Source organism: Coregonus lavaretus, assembly GCF_964263955.1.
Source record: "Coregonus lavaretus genome assembly, chromosome: 5".
In the NCBI taxonomy this organism is placed as follows: Eukaryota; Metazoa; Chordata; class Actinopteri; order Salmoniformes; family Salmonidae; genus Coregonus; species Coregonus lavaretus.
This window is the reverse complement of record NC_139992.1, coordinates 65,474,231-65,497,893: the sequence shown is the minus strand read 5'-3', so window position 1 is coordinate 65,497,893 and position 23,663 is coordinate 65,474,231. Positions and strand designations below refer to the sequence as shown.

The 23,663-nt window shown below is 41.7% G+C and overlaps 2 protein-coding genes across 3 annotated transcripts in view; one reads left to right on the top strand and one right to left on the bottom strand.

Annotated features, from left to right (window-relative positions):
- Nucleotides 1-18,524, bottom strand: part of LOC311129793 (plakophilin-4-like) — a 129,588-nt gene extending 111,064 nt beyond the window's left edge. The window contains exon 1 of one of the 2 annotated variants that reach the window (XM_084162241.1): nucleotides 18,315-18,524. In XM_084162241.1, the coding sequence (XP_084018367.1) occupies nucleotides 18,315-18,372 (58 nt within the window). In that variant the 5' untranslated portion in view covers nucleotides 18,373-18,524. The remainder of the gene's footprint in view (nucleotides 1-18,314) is intronic. The other variant, XM_084162239.1, reaches the window with a different exon arrangement.
- Nucleotides 18,525-21,302: 2,778 nt separating this feature from the next.
- The window catches only part of LOC311129798 (coiled-coil domain-containing protein 148-like), a gene marked incomplete at its 5' end in the record, with an annotated part of 45,933 nt that continues 43,572 nt past the window's right edge, over nucleotides 21,303-23,663 (top strand). Inside the window, 2 exons of the mRNA XM_084162251.1 lie at nucleotides 21,303-21,357; nucleotides 22,013-22,134. Of these exons, the coding sequence (XP_084018377.1) occupies nucleotides 21,303-21,357; nucleotides 22,013-22,134 (177 nt within the window). The remainder of the gene's footprint in view (nucleotides 21,358-22,012; nucleotides 22,135-23,663) is intronic.

Below are 23,663 nucleotides of genomic sequence, written 5' to 3'. Positions count from 1 at the left end.
TGCTTTTCAATTTCTACCATATCAGGTGGTTATCACATTTCAATGTGAACATTAGAAATGTGCTAGATTTTATGGAGAGGACCAGCAAGAAATACCAAGATGATTGAAATGACTGGAATCAAATAGGATGTAAAAAATTCATTAGCATAACAATTGGCCCACTATTGGCAGTGTTATGGCTCCCACAATGCACCCTGTCTGGAGTGAATTACCGAGCGTGCTCAGCACCTTGGCTGCTTCTTCCATTTTAGACTGATTAAAGCAGCCGATTAACTGCCTTCACTGTCCTCAACTGAATGATCAATCACACCACTGGTAAGAACAGCATTAGCTTTTGCTTAGCTGGCTGCCTATTCATCAATAGGGCATCCTTGTAGGTACATACAGCAGATGGGAAGATAAGGTGGATGACAGCGGCAACAATTACAGTCACTCACACTTCCATATGTGGGATATTTATGTCACTTCACTGTGTGTGTGTGTGTGTGTGTGTGTGTGTGCATGTGTGTGTGTGTGCTTTCTCTCATGAGCACATTTCATTGTGGAATGTGTTACTATATAGTGTGGGGATTAATACGATCACAGTGAAGTATCAACATCACATCAATCTTGTTTATCTCCTGCTATGCTCCATCACTGGTATTAACAGGGCCAGCATCCAGCATCCAGCTGCCATCCAGCCGTGGGCAGAGAGCCCAGTAGGGCTGTGTCATGTCCCCTCTACAACACCATGAGAAAATGACATGTGGTGTTTATCACACAGCCGTGCCCCTGCCAGCCAGCCCTCACAACTCCCCTCCTCCTCCGGTTCGTTCTGTTCTATGAGCTAGCAGTCCTGCCGCCATATTCCCTCCCAGTCAACATCCACATACATCCTAAATCAGGTGCATCCCAAATGGTACCCTATGTGCCCTGGTCAAAAGTAGTACCCTATAAAGGGAATAGGGTGTCATTTGGGATGCGATCACAATGACTGAGAGGAAACAGAGACAGGAGGTCGCTTAGTTCTCCCATTGACACAGACATCTGAGGATTCTCCAGTAAGAACACTCATTGGTGATAGCACATGTATAAATCCCATTGGCTTCAATCAAAGAGAAATGATTAACTGCAATGGGAGTGGGAGGTAATCAGCTGAACACAACATTATTCATATGAAGACAGTCCTATCTGTGACACACAGTCCAAAGGAATAGGGACGGTTCCTTATTCCAAATGTGTAATAGCAAAAAACGCTCAACTCCCTCACTATGCCATAACAAAGCAATACCTAAAATAATATGAAATAACAATTGTGTTACTGTATTGATTACAGTGTTACACATGTATAAAGATTAAAGCAACGTAATGTAAAGTGTAAAACAACTTATCGTAAAGGTTAACCTTTATCTTAATGTAAAGTGTAAAACAACTTATCGTAAAGGTTAACCTTTATCTTAATGTAAAGTGTAAAACAACTTATCGTAAAGGTTAACCTTTATCTTAATGTAAAGTGATGCCATGTTTAATGCCCTCACACAGCATTGAGTCATTTGTATGGAAAGGATCAAACTACTATAGTTGGGAGAGAAGTTGACACTAGGGGTGTGAAAGGCATATAAAACCCCATCCCAATAACCCTTGGGAGAAGATTATTGGGTAAGGAACCTCCTCGGGAAAGGAACAGGGCATCAACCTATCCATTAGTAGAAACTACCAGCAGTATTTCCCCTATAAAGAGGGCTGAGGCAGAAGACGAGTAAGACTGGATCTGGCAACATCTCCCCTGACGGCTGATTTGCATTAACGGTGCTTATTAAATACTCACCGCTTTAGAGTGGACGAACAGAGGTCATCGAGAACCGTGCTGCCATCCATTCAAATTAAGTGGTTGATACTGATAACTGCATGAAACAGCCGTTAGAAAACAGCCTTGGTAATGGGGTTGAAGTAAATTTCTCATGAAAAATAGAGTTGGTCCATCCAAGGCAAGCCAATCATTAAGGGCCGGTTAGCGTGCCGCAGCTAGCGTAGCGCCCATAGCGTTACAGCTCATTAATACTTCAAACAGGCCCCCACCACCATATTTACCTTATCTCTTTTGTCTGCGGATGTCCCTGACCTGCAGTGTGGGAGCACACCTGTCTTCTTCTGTTCTGTTCTGTGCTGGCCTTCAACTCACAGCTGGGAAAACAGGCCTGGCTACAAAACCACAATTCTCCTATTTGAGAATGCTTAACCTTAACAATTGTTGTATCTCCCAGTTCCTTCAATCACTTCTGCAATACCAAGAGTGTTGCTGAGAAATAGATTAAGTCATAGTAAACTGTGAAAAGTGAAGTAGCTTTCACAAATCAGCAGTGAAATCAAACTAAATAAATCACTATATCATTTTATTTGAAGGTCTCATTTCTGTCACGTAACCCTAACCCGTCTTTGGCTTCGGCGCAAACAAACGTCCTGTCACATTGAATCTGTGAAGTAACTGCCTCGCGGGGGCTGTACTGTGAGGAAAGTCATTGTTGACCTTAACCACAAGCTAAAAAGCTGATCTCCAACATCTCAACAGAGAATCCTGCACAGCACAATGATACATTGGCTTTCAAATATTGTATGCCTCGTTCACTTTAACAGAGCCCTTCTCAAGGACAGGTACATTTGTGTAGAGAAGAAAAAACCCTTTACAATAGAAAAGGCCAAGTACATTTTTACTTTCCAACCGAGGGATGAGGCATGCAATGTAGAGATTGTCACAGTATTTGCATGTATTTACAGTGAGGGAAAAAGTATTTGATCCCCTGCTGATTTTGTACATTTGCCCACTGACAAAGAAATGATCAGTCTATAATTTTAATGGTAGGTTTATTTGAACAGTGAGAGACAGAATAACAACAAATAAATCCAGAAAAACGCATGTAAAAAATGTTATAAATTGATTTGCATTTTAATGAGGGAAATAAGTATTTGACCCCATCTCAATCAGAAATCTTTCTGGCTCCCAGGTGTCTTTTATACAGGTAACGAGCTGAGATTAGGAGCACACTCTTAAAGGGAGTGCTCCTAATCTCAGCTTGTTACCTGTATAAAAGACACCTGTCCACAGAAGCAATCAATCAATCAATCAGATTCCAAACTCTCCACCATGGCCAAGACCAAAGAGCTCTCCAAGGATGTCAGGGACAAGATGGTACAAGACCATCGCCAAGCAGCTTGTTGAAAAGGTGACAACAGTTGGTGCGATTATTCGCAAATGGAAGAAACACAAAATAACTGTCAATCTCCCTCGGCCTGGGGCTCCATGCAAGATCTCACCTCGTGGAGTTGCAATGATCATGAGAATGGTGAGGAATCAGCCCAGAACTACACGGGAGGATCTTGTCAATGATCTCAAGGCAGCTGGGACCATAGTCACCAAGAAAACAATTGGTAACACACTACACCGTGAAGGACTGAAATCCTGCAGCGCCCGCAAGGTCCCCCTGCTCAAGAAAGCACATATACAGGGCCGTCTGAAGTTTGCCAATGAACATCTGAATGATTCAGAGGAGAACTGGGTGAAAGTGTTGTGGTCAGATGAGACCAAAATCGAGCTCTTTGGCATCAACTTAACTCGCCGTGTTTGGAGGAGGAGGAATGCTGCCTATGACTCCAAGAACACCATCCCCACCGTCAAACATGGAGGTGGAAACATTATGCTTTGGGGGTGTTTTTCTGCTAAGGGGACAGGACAACTTCACTGCATCAAAGGGACGATGGACGGCGCCATGTACCGTGAAATCTTGGGTGAGAACCTCCTTCCCTCAGCCAGGGCATTGAAAATGGGTCATGGATGGGTATTCCAGCATGACAATGACCCAAAACACACGGCCAAGGCAACAAAGGAGTGGCTCAAGAAGAAGCACATTAAGGTCCTGGAGTGGCCTAGCCAGTCTCCAGACCTTAATCCCATAGAAAATCTGTGGAGGGAGCTGAAGGTTTGAGTTGCCAAACGTCAGGCTTGAAACATTAATGACTTGGAGAAGATCTGCAAAGAGGAGTGGAACAAAATCCCTCCTGAGATGTGTGCAAACCTGGTGGCCAACTACAAGAAACGTCTGACCTCTGTGATTGCCAACAAGGCTTTTGCCATCAAGTACTAAGTCATGTTTTGCAGAGGGGTCAAATACTTATTTCCCTCATTAAAATGCAAATCAATTCATAAAATCTTTGACATACGTTTTTCTGGATTTTTTTGTTGTTATTCTGTCTCTCACTGTTCAAATAAACCCACCATTAAAATTATAGACTGATAATTTCTTTGTCAGTGGGCAAACGTACAAAATCAGCAGGGGATCAAATACTTTTTTCCCTCAATGTACGTGCACAAGATGTGTATGAGGCTAGATAAGCTGATGCATTCCAACCAATGATTTATATATACACTAGATGACTGATAGGGGGCACTGTTGTGAAGCCACCGTGCCTCCATCTTGGCACTCCCCCATCATTGTAAAAAATATTCTCGAAACTATAGAAATACATTTATTAATTTCTACATTCGTTTTTTGCCACATGCATTCTATTACATGTATTATATTACCTTAATGCATACTTTTAAATTATATTATGTGAGCTAAACATTTTATATATATATATATATATATATATATATATATACACATACTTAAATACACATAATTTTGTCCTTGAAACATTTAATTGAAATACTGTAGAATCCCATTCATTCCTATGGATGACTGCTCCTACTGGGGAGTGTCAATTATGTATGTCTGACCAGTGACGTCAAAGCCTCTCAATGGCCAATACATAGCAACAGCAATCCAGGGTTTATATACATAATTGATTCCAACTCAATGTTATTCCAATTAGAGCAGCATATACGTCTTGTGTTGTGAGTCTTCCTGGGTAGATTAGCAAAAATAAATGAAAGGTAAACAGAATGTAGTTCCGTATACAACTGGGGGGCTAACATGCATTGAACCATGTGTAGAAAGGGAAATTAGTTTTCGAGGAAAATGACAAACAGTCCAATCACCTTCAGTTGCCTTTGTAAAAAAGTATGAGAAAAGTATGAAAAATGTATGTCGCTCTGGATAAGAGTGTCTGCTAAATGACTAAAATGTAAATTGTAAAACAACGTTTTAGCCAGTTAGCTAAATGCCATGCTCTACTTACAGTGGGGAGAACAAGTATTTGACACTGCCAATTTTGCAGGTTTTCCTACTTACAAAGCATGTAGAGGTCTGTAATTTTTTTTATCATAGGTACATTTCAACTGTGAGACACGGAATCTAAAACAAAAACCCAGAAAAACACATTGTATGATTTTTAAGTAATGAATTTACATTTGTTTTACATTTTTAGTCATTTAGCAGACGCTCTTATCCAGAGCGACTTACAGGAGCAATTAGGGTTAAGTGCCTTGCTCAAGGGCACATCGACAGATTTTTCACCTAGTCGGCTCTGGGATTAGAACCAGCGACCTTTCGGTTACTGGCACAACGCTCTTACCCACTAAGCTACCTGCCGCCCCGAATTTACATTTATTGCGTGACATAAGTATTCGATACATCAGAAAAGCAGAACTTAATATTTGGTACAGAAACCTTTGATTGCAATTACAGAGATCATACGTTTCCTGTAGGTCTTGACCAGGTTTGCACACACTGCAGCAGGGATTTTGGCCCACTCCTCCATACAGACCTTCTCCAGATCCTTCAGGTTTCGGGGCTGTCGCTGGGCAATACAGACTTTCAGCTCCCTCCAAAGATTTTCTATTGGGTTCAGGTCTGGAGACTGGCTAGGCCACTCCAGGACCTTGAGATGCTTCTTACGGAGGCACTCCTTAGTTGCCCTGGCTGTGTGTTTAGGGTCGTTGTCATGCTGGAAGACCCAGCCACGACCCATCTTCAATGCTCTTACTGAGGGAAGGAGGTTGTTGGCCAAGATCTCGCGATACATGGCCCCATCCATCCTCCCCTCAATACGGTGCAGTCGTCCTGTCCCCTTTGCAGAAAAGCATCCCCAAAGAATGATGTTTCCACCTCCATGCTTCACGGTTGGGATGGTGTTCTTGGGGTTGTACTCATCCTTCTTCTTCCTCCAAACACGGCGAGTGGAGTTTAGACCAAAAAGCTCTATTTATGTCTCATCAGACCACATGATCTTCTCCCATTCCTCCTCTGGATCATCCAGATGGTCATTGGCAAACTTCAGACGGGCCTGGACATGCGCTGGCTTGAGCAGGGGGACCTTGCGTGCGCTGCAGGATTTTAATCCATGACGGCGTAGTGTGTTACTAATGGTTTTCTTTGAGACTGTGGTCCCAGCTCTCTTCAGGTCATTGACCAGGTCCTGCCGTGTAATTCTGGGCTGATTCCTCACCTTCCTCATGATCATTGATGCCCCACGAGGTGAGATCTTGCATGGAGCCCCAGACCGAGAGTGATTGACCGTCATCTTGAACTTCTTCCATTTTCTAATAATTGCGCCAACAGTTGTTGCCTTCTCACCAAGCTGCTTGCCTATTGTCCTGTAGCCCATCCCAGCCTTGTGCAGGTCTACAATTCTATCCCTGATGTCCTTACACAGCTCTCTGGTCTTGGCCATTGTGGAGAGGTTGGAGTCTGTTTGATTGAGTGTGTGGACAGGTGTCTTTTATACATGTAACGAGTTCAAACAGGTGCAGTTAATACAGTTAATGAGTGGAGAACAGGAGGGCTTCTTAAAGAAAAACGAACATGTCTGTGAGAGCCGGAATTCTTTCTGGTTGGTAGGTGATCAAATACTTATGTCATGCAATAAAATGCAAATTAATTACTTAAAAATCATACAATGTGATTTTCTGGATTTTCTCACAGTTGAAGTGTACCTATGATAAAAATTACAGACCTCTACATGCTTTGTAAGTAGGAAAACCTGCAAAATCGGCAGTGTATCAAATACTTGTTCTCCCCACTGTATGTAGTGTACAAATTTGTTTACATCCATGTTAATGAGAATTTCTGTTAAAAGTATTTAGTCAGCCACCAATTGTGCAAGTTCTCCCACTTAAAAAGATGAGAGAGGCCAGTAATTTTCATCATAGGTACACGTCAACTATGACAGACAAATTGAGATTTTTTTTTCCAGAAAATCACATTGTAGGATTTGTAATGAATGTATTTGCAAATTATGGTGGAAAATAAGTATTTGGTCACCTACAAACAAGCAAGATTTCTGGCTCTCACAGACCTGTAACTTCTTCTTTAAGAGGCTCCTCTGTCCTCCACTCGTTACCTGTATTAATGGCACCTGTTTGAACTTGTTATCAGTATAAAAGACACCTGTCCACAACCTCACACAGTCACACTCCAAACTCCACTATGGCCAAGACCAAAGAGCTGTCAAAGGACACCAGAAACAAAATTGTAGACCTGCACCAGGCTGGGAAGACTGAATCTGCAATAGGTAAGCAGCTTGGTTTTAAGAAATCAACTGTGGGAGCAATTATTAGGAAATGGAAGACATACAAGACCACTGATAATCTCCCTCGATCTGGGGCTCCACGCAAGATCTCACCCCGTGGGGTCAAAATGATCACAAGAACGGTGAGCAAAAATCCCAGAACCACACGGGGGGACCTAGTGAATGACCTGCAGAGAGCTGGGACCAAAGTAACAAAGCCTACCATCAGTAACACACTACGCCGCCAGGGACTCAAATCCTGCAGTGCCAGACGTGTCCCCCTGCTTAAGCCAGTACATGTCCAGGCCCGTCTGAAGTTTGCTAGAGTGCATTTGGATGATCCAGAAGAGGATTGGGAGAATGTCATATGGTCAGATGAAACCAAAATATAACTTTTTGGTAAAAACTCAACTCGTCGTGTTTGGAGGACAAAGAATGCTGAGTTGCATCCAAAGAACACCATACCTACTGTGAAGAATGGGGGTGGAAACATCATGCTTTGGGGCTGTTTTTCTGCAAAGGGACCAGGACGACTGATCCGTGTAAAGGAAAGAATGAATGGGGCCATGTATCATGAGATTTTGAGTGAAAACCTCCTTCCATCAGCAAGGGCATTGAAGATTAAACGTAGCTAGGTCTTTCAGCATGACAATGATCCCAAACACACCGCCCGGGCAATGAAAGAGTGGCTTCGTACGAAGCATTTCAAGGTCCTGGAGTGGCCTAGCCAGTCTCCAGATCTCAACCCCATAGAAAATCTTTGGAGAGAGTTGTAAGTCCGTGTTGCCCAGCGACAGCCCCAAAACATCACTGCTCTAGAGGAGATCTGCATGGAGGAATGGGCCAAAATACAAGCAACAGTGTGTGAAAACCTTGTGAAGACTTACAGAAAACGTTTGACCTGTGTCATTGCCAACAAAGGGTATATAACAAAGTATTGAGAAACTTTTGTTATTGACCAAATACTTATTTTCCACCATAATTTGCAAATAAATTCATTAAAAATCCTACAATGTGATTTTCTGGATTTTTTTCTCTCATTTTGTCTGTCATAGTTGACGTGTACCTATGATGAAAATTACAGGCCTCTCTCATCTTTTTAAGTGGGAGAACTTGCACAATTGGTGGCTGACTAAATACTTTTTTCCCACTGTACTTGTTCTCCCCACTGTACTTGTTCTCCCCACTGTATGTCCAAAGGTTTATAGACAAATTTTTTTAACAAACCAATGGCACTTTAAAACAGGAACTCTAAAACACAAGATGGCTTATAAAGCAAAGCCACATAAAGGGGGATATAGAGCACTGGGAGGAGTGGAAGGGAGCTTTATATTTTATTTATTTTATTTAACTAGACAAGTCAGTTAAGAACAAATTCTTATTTACAATGACGGCCTACACCGGCCAAACCCGGACGACAGTGGGCCAATTGTGTGCTGCCCTATGGGACTCCCAATCAAGGCCAGTTGTGATACAGCCTGGAATCGAACCAGGGGGTCTGTAATGACGCCTCAAGCACTGAGATGCAGTGCCTTAGACCACTGCGCCACTCGGGAGCCCTCAGCTGGGCTGAGGAGTGGGAGGTAGTTGGGCTGAGGTAATAGAGAATCTATGAGAAGGGCTTTAATTGTTCTCTCAGATATTATTCATGTAGGCCAAGCATGACTTTACTGCTCTGTGGTGAAATATGTACTTTTATCAAACGCATTGGACTACAATATATGTCTGGAGGGAGCAATAGCCCAAAGTGTAGTTTCATCACATTCATCATACCACAGCTCGTGATGCTCCTCTTTCCTACCTATTGTTTTCATATCGAAGATGTCAGGGACACAACATCACATGTGCATCTTGCTCATTTTGTCCATTTCACCCTGGCTTTTTGGCAGAAAAATACCAATTGGAGCAAAGATTAATCCAAATCCAAACATCCAGTTTAGTAACGTCTCATCTAAGTAGAAAGAACTCTTCAAGTATTGTCAATTTAAGGCATTTCATGAATATCCAACATTTCAAGCAATTTCAGAAGTTTCTCTTAAGTTCAAACTAGCTCTTCATAACAACAACTCTGAAGAAGGTATGAGCAGCTGGGAGTTTAACTACATGATCCAAATAGAGGTTTGGCAAAGCAGTTGAAGTGAAAAGGGCTGATATGAGGCCCTTTCTTGCCAGCGACATATTCACTAGTAAAACAGAGGTGGAAAATGAGCCCTTTAAAACGGGTCGGCTGCCTGACATTATATATAGCTGTTAGCATAGCGGCCATAGTGAAGTTCCATTCTGCCAAGTGTCAACTTTTTCAGACATTACACAGCGGGAGTAAATTGCAGGTAATTCCGGGACTGTTCTCTGCTTCCAGGGTCATGTCAAAACTTTGTGCTGGAAAATTGAAAAACCTGAAGAGAAGAAAGCGCAGTGGAAATGTTGATTGGTCAAAGCTACTTTATGCCCACCATTTCCTCAAGGCTCAAAATGTGTCCGTTTTCATCTTGTCACTTTATCAAGACAGTGAGCCACATACAGATGTAGGATCTTAATTTGATCACTCTTTTGTTGATGTGGAGCTTCTGTTAAGAGTCAACTAGCTCCTCAACATCAACACTAGATCTTAAAACCAACCACAGTAAAAGTACATAATAGCATCTGATGAAATGTCAATGTAAATGTCATGCACTTGAACTAAATTTGTTCAGTTTCAACATCTCAACCCCTTTCACTGAAGTTAATTACTAAACATACAGCACTTTGAAATTGCTTGACATTTAACAAGTGGATATTCTGCTATTGAAAGGAAAGGCCATGAATGGAAGCAGGTGAGGCGTAGGAATCCTGCAGGTTGACTATGGTTTCAGTTTTAGACTTCGAGCCTCTACAGCCTGCATAAACCTCTGACATCAGCCCACATGACTTGAGGAGAATATAGGTTCCTGACATAGGGGAGATGCGATCACCTCCAACCAAATCCAGCACCCAAGCGTGCCTGCTCCCCACTCTGGGATGACATCCGACACCACATTTGTAGTATTTCCCTCACCCTACATCAACAGTCAACACACCACTGAATAGTTAGGCTAGGTGATACATTTAACTCTCTTTGAGGCACACCAACTATACTGACGAAATAAATCCATCATCCAAATGAAGCCATCTTAGCCAGAAGAATAAAACACTTGGCCATTTTGGCCCCAGCTGAACGTGTATTACTTACGGCGATATGACATAAGGCTTAACAATTGTCCATTCATCACGCAGTGTCATGCCAGGTTATGTCATGTTGTCCATTACTCAGTGACTGCTGCTGAACTCTCTGGAGGCCCTGTCTGTTAGGCAATGCGCTCAGCGGGGAGACGGCCTGTCCGCTTCAGTCTTCAGCCTCTAGTAACCAGAGAGCAGGAACCCCGGAGTGATACGGTAACAAGCACTTTGTCTTTGAAATATTCAATAAGATACCCTCCTCCTCCTCCCCGTTGAGGAGGTAGGGTTGGGAGCTGGCAGAAAAGACTCTGGTCTGGTAAGTGAGCCACATCTGGAGCAATTCACACTGAAATGGCTCTTTCCCATTCCCTGCTGTCCACTCCACATACAGTGAGGGAAAAAAGTATTTGATCCCCTGCTGATTTTGTACGTTTGCCCACTGACAAAGAAATTATCAGTCTATAATTGTAATGTTAGGTTTATTTTAACAGTGAGAGACAGAATAACAACAAAAAAATCCAGAAAAACGCATGTCAAAAATGTTATAAATTGATTTGCATTTTAATGAGGGAAATAAGTATTTGACACCTCTGCAAAACATGACTTAGTACTTGGTGGCTAAACCCTTGTTGGCAATCACAGAGATCAGACGTTTCTTGTAAATGGCCACCAGGTTTGCACACATCTCAGGAGGGATTTTGTCCCACTCCTCTTTGCAGATCTTCTCCAAGTCATTAAGGTTTCGAGGCTGATATTTGGCAACTCAAACCTTCAGCTCCCTCCACAGATTTTCTATAGGATTAAGGTCTAGAGACTGGCTAGGCCACTCCAGGACCTTAATGTGCTTCTTCTTGAGCCACTCCTTTCTTGCCTTGGCCGTGTGTTTTGGGTCATTGTCATGCTGGAATACCCATCTACAACCCATTTTCAATGCCCTGGCTGAGGGAAGGAGGTTCTCACCCAAGATTTGACTGTACATGGCCCCGTCCATCGTCCCTTTGATGCGGTGAAGTTGTCCTGTCTCCTTAGCAGAAAAACACCGCCAAAGCATAATGTTTCCACCTCCATGTTTAATGGTGGGGATGGTGTTCTTGGGGTCATAGGCAGCATTCCTCCTCCTCCACACAGCGGAGAGATGAGTTGATGCCAAAGAGCTACATTTTGGTCTCATCTGACCACAACACTTTCACCCAGTTCTCCTCTGAATCATTCAGATGTTCATTGGCAAACTTCAGACAGGCATGTATATGTGCTTTCTTGAGCAGGGGGACCTTGCGGGCACTGCAGGATTTCAGTCCTTCATGGTGTAGTGTGTTGCCAATTGTTTTCTTGGTGACTATGGTCCCAGCTGCCTTGAGATTATTGACAAGATCCTCCCGTGTAGTTCTGGGCTGATTCCTCACTGTTCTCATGATCATTGCAACTCCACGAGGTGAGATCTTGCATGGAGCCCTAGGCCGAGGGAGATTGACAGTTCTTTTGTGTTTCTTCCATTTGCGAATAATCGCACCAACTGTTGTCACCTTCTCACCAAGCTGCTTGGCGATGGTCTTGTAGCCCATTCCAGCCTTGTGTAGGTCTACAATCTTGTCCCTGACATCCTTGGAGAGCTCTTTGGTCTTGGCGATGGTGGAGAGTTTGGTATCTGATTGATTGATTGCTTCTGTGGACAGGTGTCTTTTATACAGGTAACAAGATGAGATTAGGAGCACTCCCTTTAAGAGTGTGCTCCTAATCTCAGCTCGTTACCTGTATAAAAGACACCTGGGAGCCAGAAATCATTCTGATTGAGAGGGGGTCAAATACTTATTTCCCTCATTAAAATGCTAAACAATTTATAACATTTTTGACATGCGTTTTTCTGGATTTTTTTGTAGTTATTCTGTCTCTCACTGTTCAAATAAACCTACCATTAAAATTACAGATTGATCATTTCTTTGTCAGTGGGCAAATGTACAAAATCAGCAGGGGATCAAATACTTTTTTCCCTCACTGTAGCACAAGTCTGGAGCGTGGAGAGCCGCTGGTCTTTCAGACTCAGCATGTCAGGACTATGAAAGGCTATTCTATTGTGCACCTAATCTCTCAAAGCGCTGACATGTTTTGTGTTCTTTATTATCTTCAGCTGCCCAGGATCTAACCAAAGCATGACATCTGGAGCGCTTTCAGGAATGCATCTACATATCCAGTTAGATCAGCAGCATGCCTCACCAAATCATTTCACTGTACCGCAACACAACAGCCCATAGTAGCAGAACTGACTACACACTGCAAGTGGAACATCATCCTTTAATTACCTAGATTTTATATACAATACATGAAAGCTAGCATTAGATCTAATAGAGGACTAGCGTAGATTCTGCAATATGGTGGGTTTTATTCAAATACTGTACACGGTTCAGTGAGGTCAACAGTTTAAACTGGGTGTTGGTTCATCTCTTCTCATTCTGTTGAAAAGGTCACCGATTAAAATATGTTGTGCTCACAGTTCTTCTATTCCCAGAAAAGTCTGTCACCCAAGTGATAAAACTGGGATAGATATTACAGACTCACAGTGGAATTTCTCTAGTATACAACTTGTGGTTGCCCTCAAGGATTGGGATAACTCTCTTAAGACCACACCATGCAAATGTGGGATGGAAAGAAAGAGGAACAAATATTATATGGAAAAAGAGGCATCCTAAAGAAGAAGGGTGACGGCAGCACTTGATGGATACCCATTCTTAATGGATATTAGGATTCAGTGTTGAGGCCAGCCTCTGAACCACAGAGGCAGTAGAATGACTGAGGATGTGTCCCAAATGGCACCCTATTCCCTATACAGTGTACTACTTTTGACCAGGGCCCATAAGGCTCTGGTCAAAAGTAGTGCACTATGTAGGGAATAGGGCACAGGAGGTTGGTGGCACCTTAATTGGAGAGAATGGGCTCGTGGTAATGACTGGAGCGGAATCAGTGGAATGGCATAAAATACACCAAACGCAAGGTTTCCAGGTGTTTGATGCCATTCCATTTGCGCCGTTCCGGACATTATTATGAGCCGTTCTGGAATAGGGGCCATTTGGGATGCATCCTGAGTGTCTTTCCAGGGGGACTCAGCAGGGTATGGAGCCTCATCACCTGTCACAGGTTGTTCAGGGCACGGATGGAAACCTAGACAATCATGGATGATGATAGAAGTGATTCATCTAGCATTTTAAACCGGGTAGTTTGCCTCCTGGATTCTGATTGGCTGAAAGCCGTGGTATATTTTTACATTTACATTTTAGTAATTTAGCATTTTTACATTTACATTTTAGTCATTTAGCAGACACTCTTATCCAGAGCGACTTACAGTTAGTGAATACATATATATATATATATATGTTTTTTTATTTATTTATTTTTTATACTGGCCCCCCGTGGGAATCGAACCCACAACCCTGGCGTTGCAAATGCCATGCTCTACCAACTGAGCTACATCCCTGCCGGCCATTCCCTCCCCTACCCTGGACAACGCTCACTTACATTTAGTGAGTGCATACATTTTTCATACTGTATATCAGACAATATACCATGGGTATGAGAGAGAACTACGTGTTTACTGTTCTATTGATGTTAGTAACCAGTTTATACTAGCAATAAGGCACCTCAGGGATTTGTGGTATATGGCGTTGCGTGGTGCCTAAGAACCGCCCTTAACATGGTATATTGGCCTTATACCACACCTCTCGGGCCTTATTGCTTAATTAGACATCCATAATAATCCCCCATTTCAGTAGATTAGCTAAGTGTTGAAGGCAGGGAGTGCTTTGCGAAATCCACATCAGTAGTCATATACACTCATGGCCATTCATTAAAGTTAAATATTACTCAATATCTCATAATCTTTGGAGTGTATGCATAATGTATGTGTATGCATAATGTATGATTTATCCTTATCTGCTGAGAGAAAAAAACTTTATTATCTGAAACAATGATTCAGATTAACTGGCGGAGAAAACAAACAAATTAACTTTATCTAACTGGAGTTGGTATTTCAACCCTCTCAGCTCTTGTGGACTGGTGATGAACTGGGTAGCTATTTTCTGGACAGGGGACAGACTTTCAACTTGATTGCTTGAGGCAGGAAATAATGGGTAACACTGAACATTAAGTTGCTCTTATACTGTAATTACTACATTGTTGTTACATAGTACTGCATTGCTTTGTAATTGCAGAAAGTGTAGTGGTTTTTGTTATTACATGACCAACATGAACAACAGGTTTTTATACAATATTGTTAGTAGTTTAATTAATTAGCATCCATTCACACGCCTCTCAGCAAAAATACACTGATGAATATAGCCACTAAACATATAGTTGAATACATGTTACTAAACCAATAGCAGACCCCAAAACAAAGATAATGAATGCTTTATATAATGGGTCTTATTCAGGCATGAAATGTTGAATAATAACAATTCCGATATGTAGGGTGATCCGAGCCTTGCCGGGTTACTGTCTGAAACAGCAGAATTCGACAGAATGATTCAACAATGAGGGGCATCTAAAATCAGCTGAACTATTCAACTGACTGATGTCAGTCCCTGTTAAACAGCATCTGACATGAGCACGAGGTCAAAACAATCACAACAAACCAGATAAAAAAGGGCCTTTTGCAAGCAGCAGCACACAGTCTGGGCCGGCTTCCCAAATGGCAACCCTATTCTCTACATAATGCACTACTTTTGACCAGAGCCCTATGGCCCCTAGTCAAAAGTAGTGCACTAAATTGTTAATAGGGTGCCATTTGGAACGCAAACTGGCTGTGTTTCTGCTGAGACTCAGACTATAAAAGCAGCATTTGTTCCCATGATCACGCAAACAATGCAGCCTTCTTCCTCTAGGGTCAACAGTCACGGTCTCACAATAACAGAGGTGAACAGAGCCTTAATTGATTACATCTATACCAACATACACGCAAGAGTATGAAAATGTATGCACTCACTAACTGTAAGTCGCTCTGGATAAGAGTGTCTGCTAAATGACTAAAATGTAAGAGTGAGGGGTAGCAACTCTCGAGGGGTCGGACACAATTCAAACAAACATCGTTGTTGTTGTTGAACCCACAAGCTTTGCTCCATCTCCTATAGACTCCAATAAGACATTTGCGATTGTCTCCCTTTGTGGCCCGCACAAAAACATCCTCCTCACCATTTGTGCAAGAGCAACACCACATTCTCCAAACATGAACACTCGCACAAAGAAGGTTTTTATATTCAGCCTTTGCTGCAATACCTCATGATACATTTTTTATTTTTTATTAAGTGAATTCTTTCAATAGATGTCAGCTGTTGCGAGTGTGGCTTGGTTATGTGAATCACGAGGAGCATCGCATAGTGCATCTGACCTGGGAGTGGCAGAGGCAGAGACAGAGAGAGAGAGAGAAGAAGCACACAGACTCAGAGTATAGGCTGGTAGTATAACATGACCTCAAATATCACCACCACCACCTAGTGAGCTAGACTCTTAGAAAAAGGCTTCCAAAAGGGTTCTGCAGCGGTCCCCATAAGATAACCCTTTTTGTTCCAGGTAGAACCTTTTTGGGTTCCATGTAGAACCCTCTGTGGAAAGGGTTCTACATGGAATCCGAAAGGTTTCTATCTGGAACCAAAAGGATTTTACCTAGCTTCAAAGGGTTATTCTATAGGGACAGCCAAAGAACCCTTTTTGGTTCTAGATAGCACCTTTTCTTTCAAAGAATATACAGTACAGTGTATGTCAACTAGGTATGGACTGATGCCTGTAGAATATAAAGAGCTACAGACATGCAGAGAGCTAGCCTCTAAAGCAAATACAAGTGGTTAGATATTCTAGGTACTCTGACGTTGTTGATGATTCTTTGTCAATCTATTGACATCATTGGTGACCAGATACAATACTTTTCAACAGAAGAGAAAGTATTGAGAAGCATTGGAAGAGAACCACAGAGAGAAACAATTCCTTACAATAACCAAAAGGCTATTTTGAACACAGTGATGCACACCAAAGAGAGCAAGTCACCAACTGGACCAAAAGTGATTGGGTAAATAGGTAGAACTGAACAAATAAGTATTTCATGCAGCTGTCAATCAAATCTCCATAGCAAATGCACAAACACAAAAGCAACCCATTGGTTCAGCTGCCCTGACAACTATTCTTTGTCTATGCCTTCATGTACATGGTGAGAGATTTGTGAGACATAAGAGACCAGTATGTTCTTATCATATGCAAGTGTCCAGAGGCAGTTGCACTGGTCTCAGCCACACGGGTGCTAGTCTACTTCTGCATATGCCCTTGTAAATGTCTTCCCAAGCAAGGCAACAGAGTAGCTATATCTGTTTTGTGAAGTGTGATAATGGCACAGCGGATTATTCCTGTATGGTTTGAGTTATTTGGATGAGCAACATCAGCTCAAGAAATACATTCACTCAGGTGATATTGATTATGAAATAATTGTACCTCTAAAATGTTGTGGATACCTTCTCTCATTCCTATGCTGCGTTTAGTTCAGATATTTGTGCACATTCCCAGAGGTGCATTTTAAATGAATGCTTGAAATGAAAACGTAGAAACCGTCAAAAATATCGAGTAGGCTAGGCATCTCTGAAATAGTAGGGAACAGTTTTCCTGCTATCCTGAATGGGACAGTGAGTGATTAGTGAGAAATGTAGTCAATAGTGTGCGCTTGTGGCAAGACACTCAACTTTCCCTGTTCCCTACACTGTAATACTGAAAATAAATGACCGTTAACTGAACTTCAAACTGACACGCCTTGCACTTTTCCTTTGAGTAACCTAGCATCAATCTGCCCTAACATGCCTTGATTAGCATGAATCCAGAAAACGGCTATGTATGGGACACGTGAACTAGTTTAGCTGAAATTAAAACATGAAGACGTTAACAGTATGAACAAACCACAAGAATAGCCAATCCCAAATACATTTATTTTATGTTAGATACACCTATTATAATTTAAAGCGACATCTTAAGGGACGAGTGAGTCACTCTCTCTCTCTCGTGGCCAAAAGGTGGTTTTGGTTCAGAATTGGTGCAGAACTGTAAAACAATCAATCTATAGGCTACGTGATTTGAAAATTGAACAAATTATAATCAATGCCAATGACAAGTATAGACTGTTAGACTAGGTAAGGACATTTAATACAGTCGTGAGTTTAAACCTAAATAAACGTGAGAAAATAAAGATGTAGTAGGGAAGTGCATGAATCTCCCGCCCCTCAGCGACCTCGCATTCCTCAGATTCCCCACACACTACCTATTACTTATCTACGGGTGCATTTCGATCACCGAGTCTCAAGGGCGATTTTATACAAAGTAACTCATAGTCCTACAAAAAGTAGAACTTCGTGTAACGTCCACATGATACAATAATGGACAAATCAAAAGTTTCGGCTACAATGTATCAAAGCGCACCTAAACGCGACATTCACCACCCAGTGAAGGTCCCTCAGAGGTGTAACGTTACGTGGTAGTGAATCAGTCACAAGAGAAAGATTAGTGTGCATTAGCTAAGATCCTTGCTTGCTATGTAAAGGCTGGCTTTAATTCCTAAGGTTTAAAAATGAATTTATGACTGGAATCAGAGCTCGTCTAGTGCAGACCTTTAGCCAACAGATGCTTTAATTTGTACAGATATTCTAATAGATTTAGAATGAATGAAAGCAAGTCTGTACCTTGAGGAGGAGTATTATTGTGATCGCTGTGTTTTGGCGTGGATCCACATTGGAACATGTAACTTCATCGAAGTAGCACCTCTACAAGTCCGCTCCTAGTCCCATGCATGCGGAGCAGTGATACTCGCCTCCATAGTGAGGAACAAGACCTCTTCTTCGCTCTCTGCTTCCACTCGAAAGGAATACGAGTATGCATGACGTCACATCACTGTAGGTTAGCTTCAGTCTTTGGAAAAGAGGGCGTTTCATCGGAGACTCGCATTGTTGAATAGACCAATGGTAAGGGAAAAATAGTTTCCTTGGTTACACATTTTGTCAACCCAATAAATGTTATGCTGTGGAGGTGACCATAATAAGGTAGGATACAGTAAAGGCTAATCATGTAGTAGACTAAAGTGTTTACCGATGTCTGTCCCGTTATGTAGGCTACTTATTAATTGTTTTATACAGTAGGCTAAAAGCGACGTAAAACATTAATTTATCTTCATCGTGAGTTGGCCTAATAAATATAATCCATATGGTCCAGGTGTAGGCTTGTGAGCAGTTCACAGCCTGGTGTAGACTAAGCTACTTTTTTCCCCCTGTACATGTAGGCCCTGCTAGTGTCAAATCACTTTGAAACGCAGAGGTTGAGAGCTGTTCATGACGCGACTACATAGAATTGGCTTTATTGGGTGATGTTCCAATTTATTGCAGAATAGGCCTATAATACAGAGCTCCAATGCAAAAAAATATTAGCGTAGCGTAGGCTACAGACGTGATGCATACACGTTCTAATGAGACAAACGTTCTAGTGAGACGGTAGATCTTTAGATCTTTCCTGGGACTAGTAGGCTATACCACCTCTAGCCTTTTGGGGGCCCTAAATTACATTTGGTTCTCCCCGCCACCTCGCGGCCATAGGGGGGTGATATACTTTTGGAGTTTTAAAGCTAATTTTCTGCTATTCTAAACATTTGACCATGACTAAAGCCATGTTCATATGATATCTATGTGAGAGTGACTAACAAAATCAATGGGGGACCCCTGGAGGTCAGGGCCCCTGAGCACATGCCCTGCATGCCCGGTTGGTAATTTGGTGATTATTAGGCCTACTACAAGGGTTAGATAGCTGGCTAGACTACCTTACCTAGCAATCCCAAAATTTTTTAGCTGACATGGGCTAATTAAGTGACTGAAATAACAACTGGAAAACTTCTGATGCACTACAAAATTTCGAAATTGCACCTTGTGTATTCTACATTTCTAACTCTCAACAGTAAATTGAGACCCAGGCTGAGTGCCCCTAGTGGCCGCGGGGCCCTACGCGCAGCACGTGGTCTGCTTAAAGGAAGAGTCGACACTGAGTGTAAAGTACCATTTGCTCTCTCCTCTCACCTGTGCTAACGCTTCGATCCAGTCACCTGTGTACCCATGTGATCAGTGGTATATAGCCCTGCCAAATTGGCTCACAATCTGCAGGGTCATTGATATGGACATTGATTATTTTTAATAAAAAATATCTTCCACACTTTAGGTAGCCTTGGAATTAATCCAATGTAGAGAAACCTCAAGACATACACTTCAGCATGAAGAAAAGGATAATCAAATGAATTAAGAATAAATTATTATTCGATTTTGCTCTTTCCTCAACACCCTCCCACAGTCCTACCATGTCAAATTGATTTAATCTTTAATTAAAGAACATTTGATGTCAGTCTTCAACTGTTCTGCCTGCGGCTAGGGAACCTGACCTTTTCACCGGACGTGCTACCTTGTCCCTGACCTGCTGTTTTCGACTCTCTCTCTCTCTACTGCATCTGCTGTCCCGACCTCTGAATGCTCGGCTATGAAAAGCCAACTGACATTTAATCCTGAGGTACTGACCTGTTGCACCCTCTACAACCACTGATTATTATTTGACCCTGCTGGTCATCTATGAACGTTTGAACATCTTGAAGAACAATCTGGCCTTAAATGGCCATGTTCTCTTATAATGTCCACCCGGCACAGCCAGAAGAGGACTGGCCACCCCTCAGAGCCTGGTTCATCTCTAGGTTTCTTCCTAGGTTCCTGCCTTTCTAGGGAGTTTTTCCTAGCCACCGTGCTTCGACATCTGCATTGCTTGCTGTTTGGGGTTTTAGGCTGGGTTTCTGTATAGCACTTTGTGACATCTGCTGATACATTTGATTGATTGATTGATTGATTCAGCTGAGACATTTTGTTTGTGCATTTGTCAGTTTTTCTTATGTTATGTTATGATATGATTAATTCACTTTTATTTAGTATCACTTACCATAATTAACCTCACAATAATTACATTTACATTTTAGTCATTTAGCAGACACTCTTTTCCAGCGCGACAATTATTATATTATAAGTAATTTACATGATCAATTCAAAATGTATGTAGGAGGATATTCCACATTAGATAAACCCAATAAATATATTCTAGCATGTCTCTTTACAGTAACACAGTGTATCATCTGTCGTTAACTTTCAGACACTTTGAAGAGCTAATGAGAATTCATAGGTTATTTCTATAACTTCTTAGACCCTGAATGTTGAATATGCTGTTTTGGGAGAAATTTAGTGATAGTGGTTTTCTCCATTCAATTCTTCAATGTAAATTTTAATCCTTCGAATAAGCTGATCAAAGCAACAGCAGGAATGTGATGAGGTTGTGTGGTGACCTTTCTGTCAAACTTTAAAGAACCTTCTATTTACATATTAATGTTTTCCCCTTGGCTGATGTTACTTGCTAAAATTCTGTGATTACAATGGTGTAATATTACATAACATATTACTACCATGTTGTTAAGAGATAATTATATAACTGTGTTACAATTACACATGTATACAGGCAAATTCATGTAAAGCGTTACCCCAAATTCCTTGTTTAAAATCATTTACATTTTACATTTTAGTCATTTAGCAGACGCTCTTATCCAGAGCGACTTACAATTTACAATGAAATCACATGTACTATTGATCAACAGATGTGACGCGATGAGTGGAAGAGACCTACATGGCTTTATAACCAATTGCCGAACAGAAGATTTAGGTAAGTCAGCTCAGCTCCAATCCAAACCATTGCTGACTGCTTCACTGCTCTTTCCTCTAGACTCACTGACTTCTTAAGAGATGGCTGAATCTCATAACACAGGGACTTCAGGTCAAATTCTGCTGCTCTCTTAAGCAAATTTGACCTGAAGTCCTTGTGTAATGAGATTCAGCCATCTCAACCAAGACCTTTATGCCTGCGTTGTCAGTGGCAGCATGGCTTGTGTTTATTCACCTGTCTCCTGGAGTCACAGCTGAACTAATCAGGACCTGTCTGTCTGGCATGACCAGTTTGTTTCCTTCCTTCTTTCTACTCCCTATATAGGACATCTCTAATCATGAAGACTGCATCCTAAATGACACCCTTTTCCCTATGTAGTGCACTACATTGCATCCTAAATGGCACCCTTTTCCCTATGTAGTGCACTACATTGGCAATTGGATGCCATTTGGGATGCACACAAAGACGCACATCAGAGCGTTATAGGACAGTGGATGTGCCATTTCCACCTCACTTCTTCTGCTCTGTCATCAAGAGAAATAATTGAGAATTGACAGTTGTTTGAATGATTGACAGTTCATGCACTTTTCACATGCTCAATGCTTCCTAGAACACATCTATATTGTATATTTGATGCTTTCTTTCATTGATATAGAAAAACTGACTCTACGGATGAAGGATGGACTTGGAAGCTCAAAGTATAAACCGGCTGAATATGAGAAACTACATGCCATAGTTGATGCCAAACGACTGCAGTCTGCACACATCGCTCAAAAGGTAGATATTCTTGATTTTTTACTCTGAGACGTTTTTGGAATATATGGCCTGGGCCCGAATCCACATAGCATCTCAAAGTAGGAGTGCTGATCTAGGATCTGTCCATATAATCTTATTCATTACTATCTAAAAGGCTAGACTAATCCTAGATCAGCACTCCTGCACAGATGCTTTATGGATACAGGTCCTGGTTAGTAGTCTATACTATACCAGAAGCAAAGTGTTGAAGAATGTATGAAGTCTAAGATTGAATTTTGTATGATATATATTTAGTAATTCCAAAGTACGGTATGTTCTTGAACATCCTTAGGTGCAAGCTACCACGTTCATGAAGCAATTCATCTGTTCTTTTAGGCAACATAACATGAACAACTCGCATACTAATTATGTATGTGCAACTTGCAGTTGATGGGTGACAGACCTGTTCAAATAATGGGACGGTAAAAGACTGAGACAGTGCATGCATGCCTCTGCATGATATCTGCACATCATTTCCTTCTGAGGACATATTTATATAGAGTTGTTGTTCTTTCTCAAATGAGTAGCCATGAGCTCTTTATTAATCATAATCCAGTTTAAGATGCATTCAAAATTTGAAGATCATGGGCATACACACACGCACAAGCGTGCGCTCACACACAAACACACATACACGCACACACACACCCTCTCCAATGATCCGGAGGAAGGGATTTACTACAAAACAGCAGACCATTACGTAACCTATATGGGCTCTCCAAAAAATATCAAATTAAAGAAGAATATCAACATTATAAAGAATTGGATTAGCAGTTTGAATATTCATGAGTCTGCAGGAGGATCAACCATAAAGCTGTTTGAAGTTCTCGTCTCTCTGCATCCTAGCACTGTGAGAAGTTAACCCTAGGGGCCATGGGGATTATGCTTGTAGACCTGCAGTGTTTTAATTGGTAAACTGTGGCAGCAGCTTTTTAGTGTCTTATTACGGTTGCCCATGGCTCGCTCCAATTCAGCTCCCTGCATGGACCAGATAAGGCAACCAGTGTTTGCATACGCCCGCCCCGCTGAAAGGCAGGCTTTCTGTTGTGGATTTCCCAACGGTGATAGAGGGGAAATAAATGACTGTGAGTTGCCGCAGGATGTGATCAGATGATTGGTTCTCCAGTAAGAGAGTGTGAGTGTCCTGGATACTGAGGCCTTAAATCTTTGCAGGAGGGATCCTGATAAGATCCCTAGGTCAACACATAGTAAAGGGAGAATTCACATCCTACTTTAATGGATGGAGTTTCTAGCAGGGCAATCGAGAGCAGTGGTTTGCCTCTGTTTATAGGTATGTTTTCTTCTTTTTTATAACGGAAAAGTCAAATAAATGAAAGTAGACTAAGATACTCACCCCTAATTATTTTCCCACCAGAAACACACCTTATGTATACTGAACAAAAATATAAACGCAACATGTAAAATATTGGTCCCATGTTTATTGAGGTGAAATAAAAGATCCCAGAGATGTTCCATATGCACAAAAAGCTTATTTCTCTCATATTTTGTGC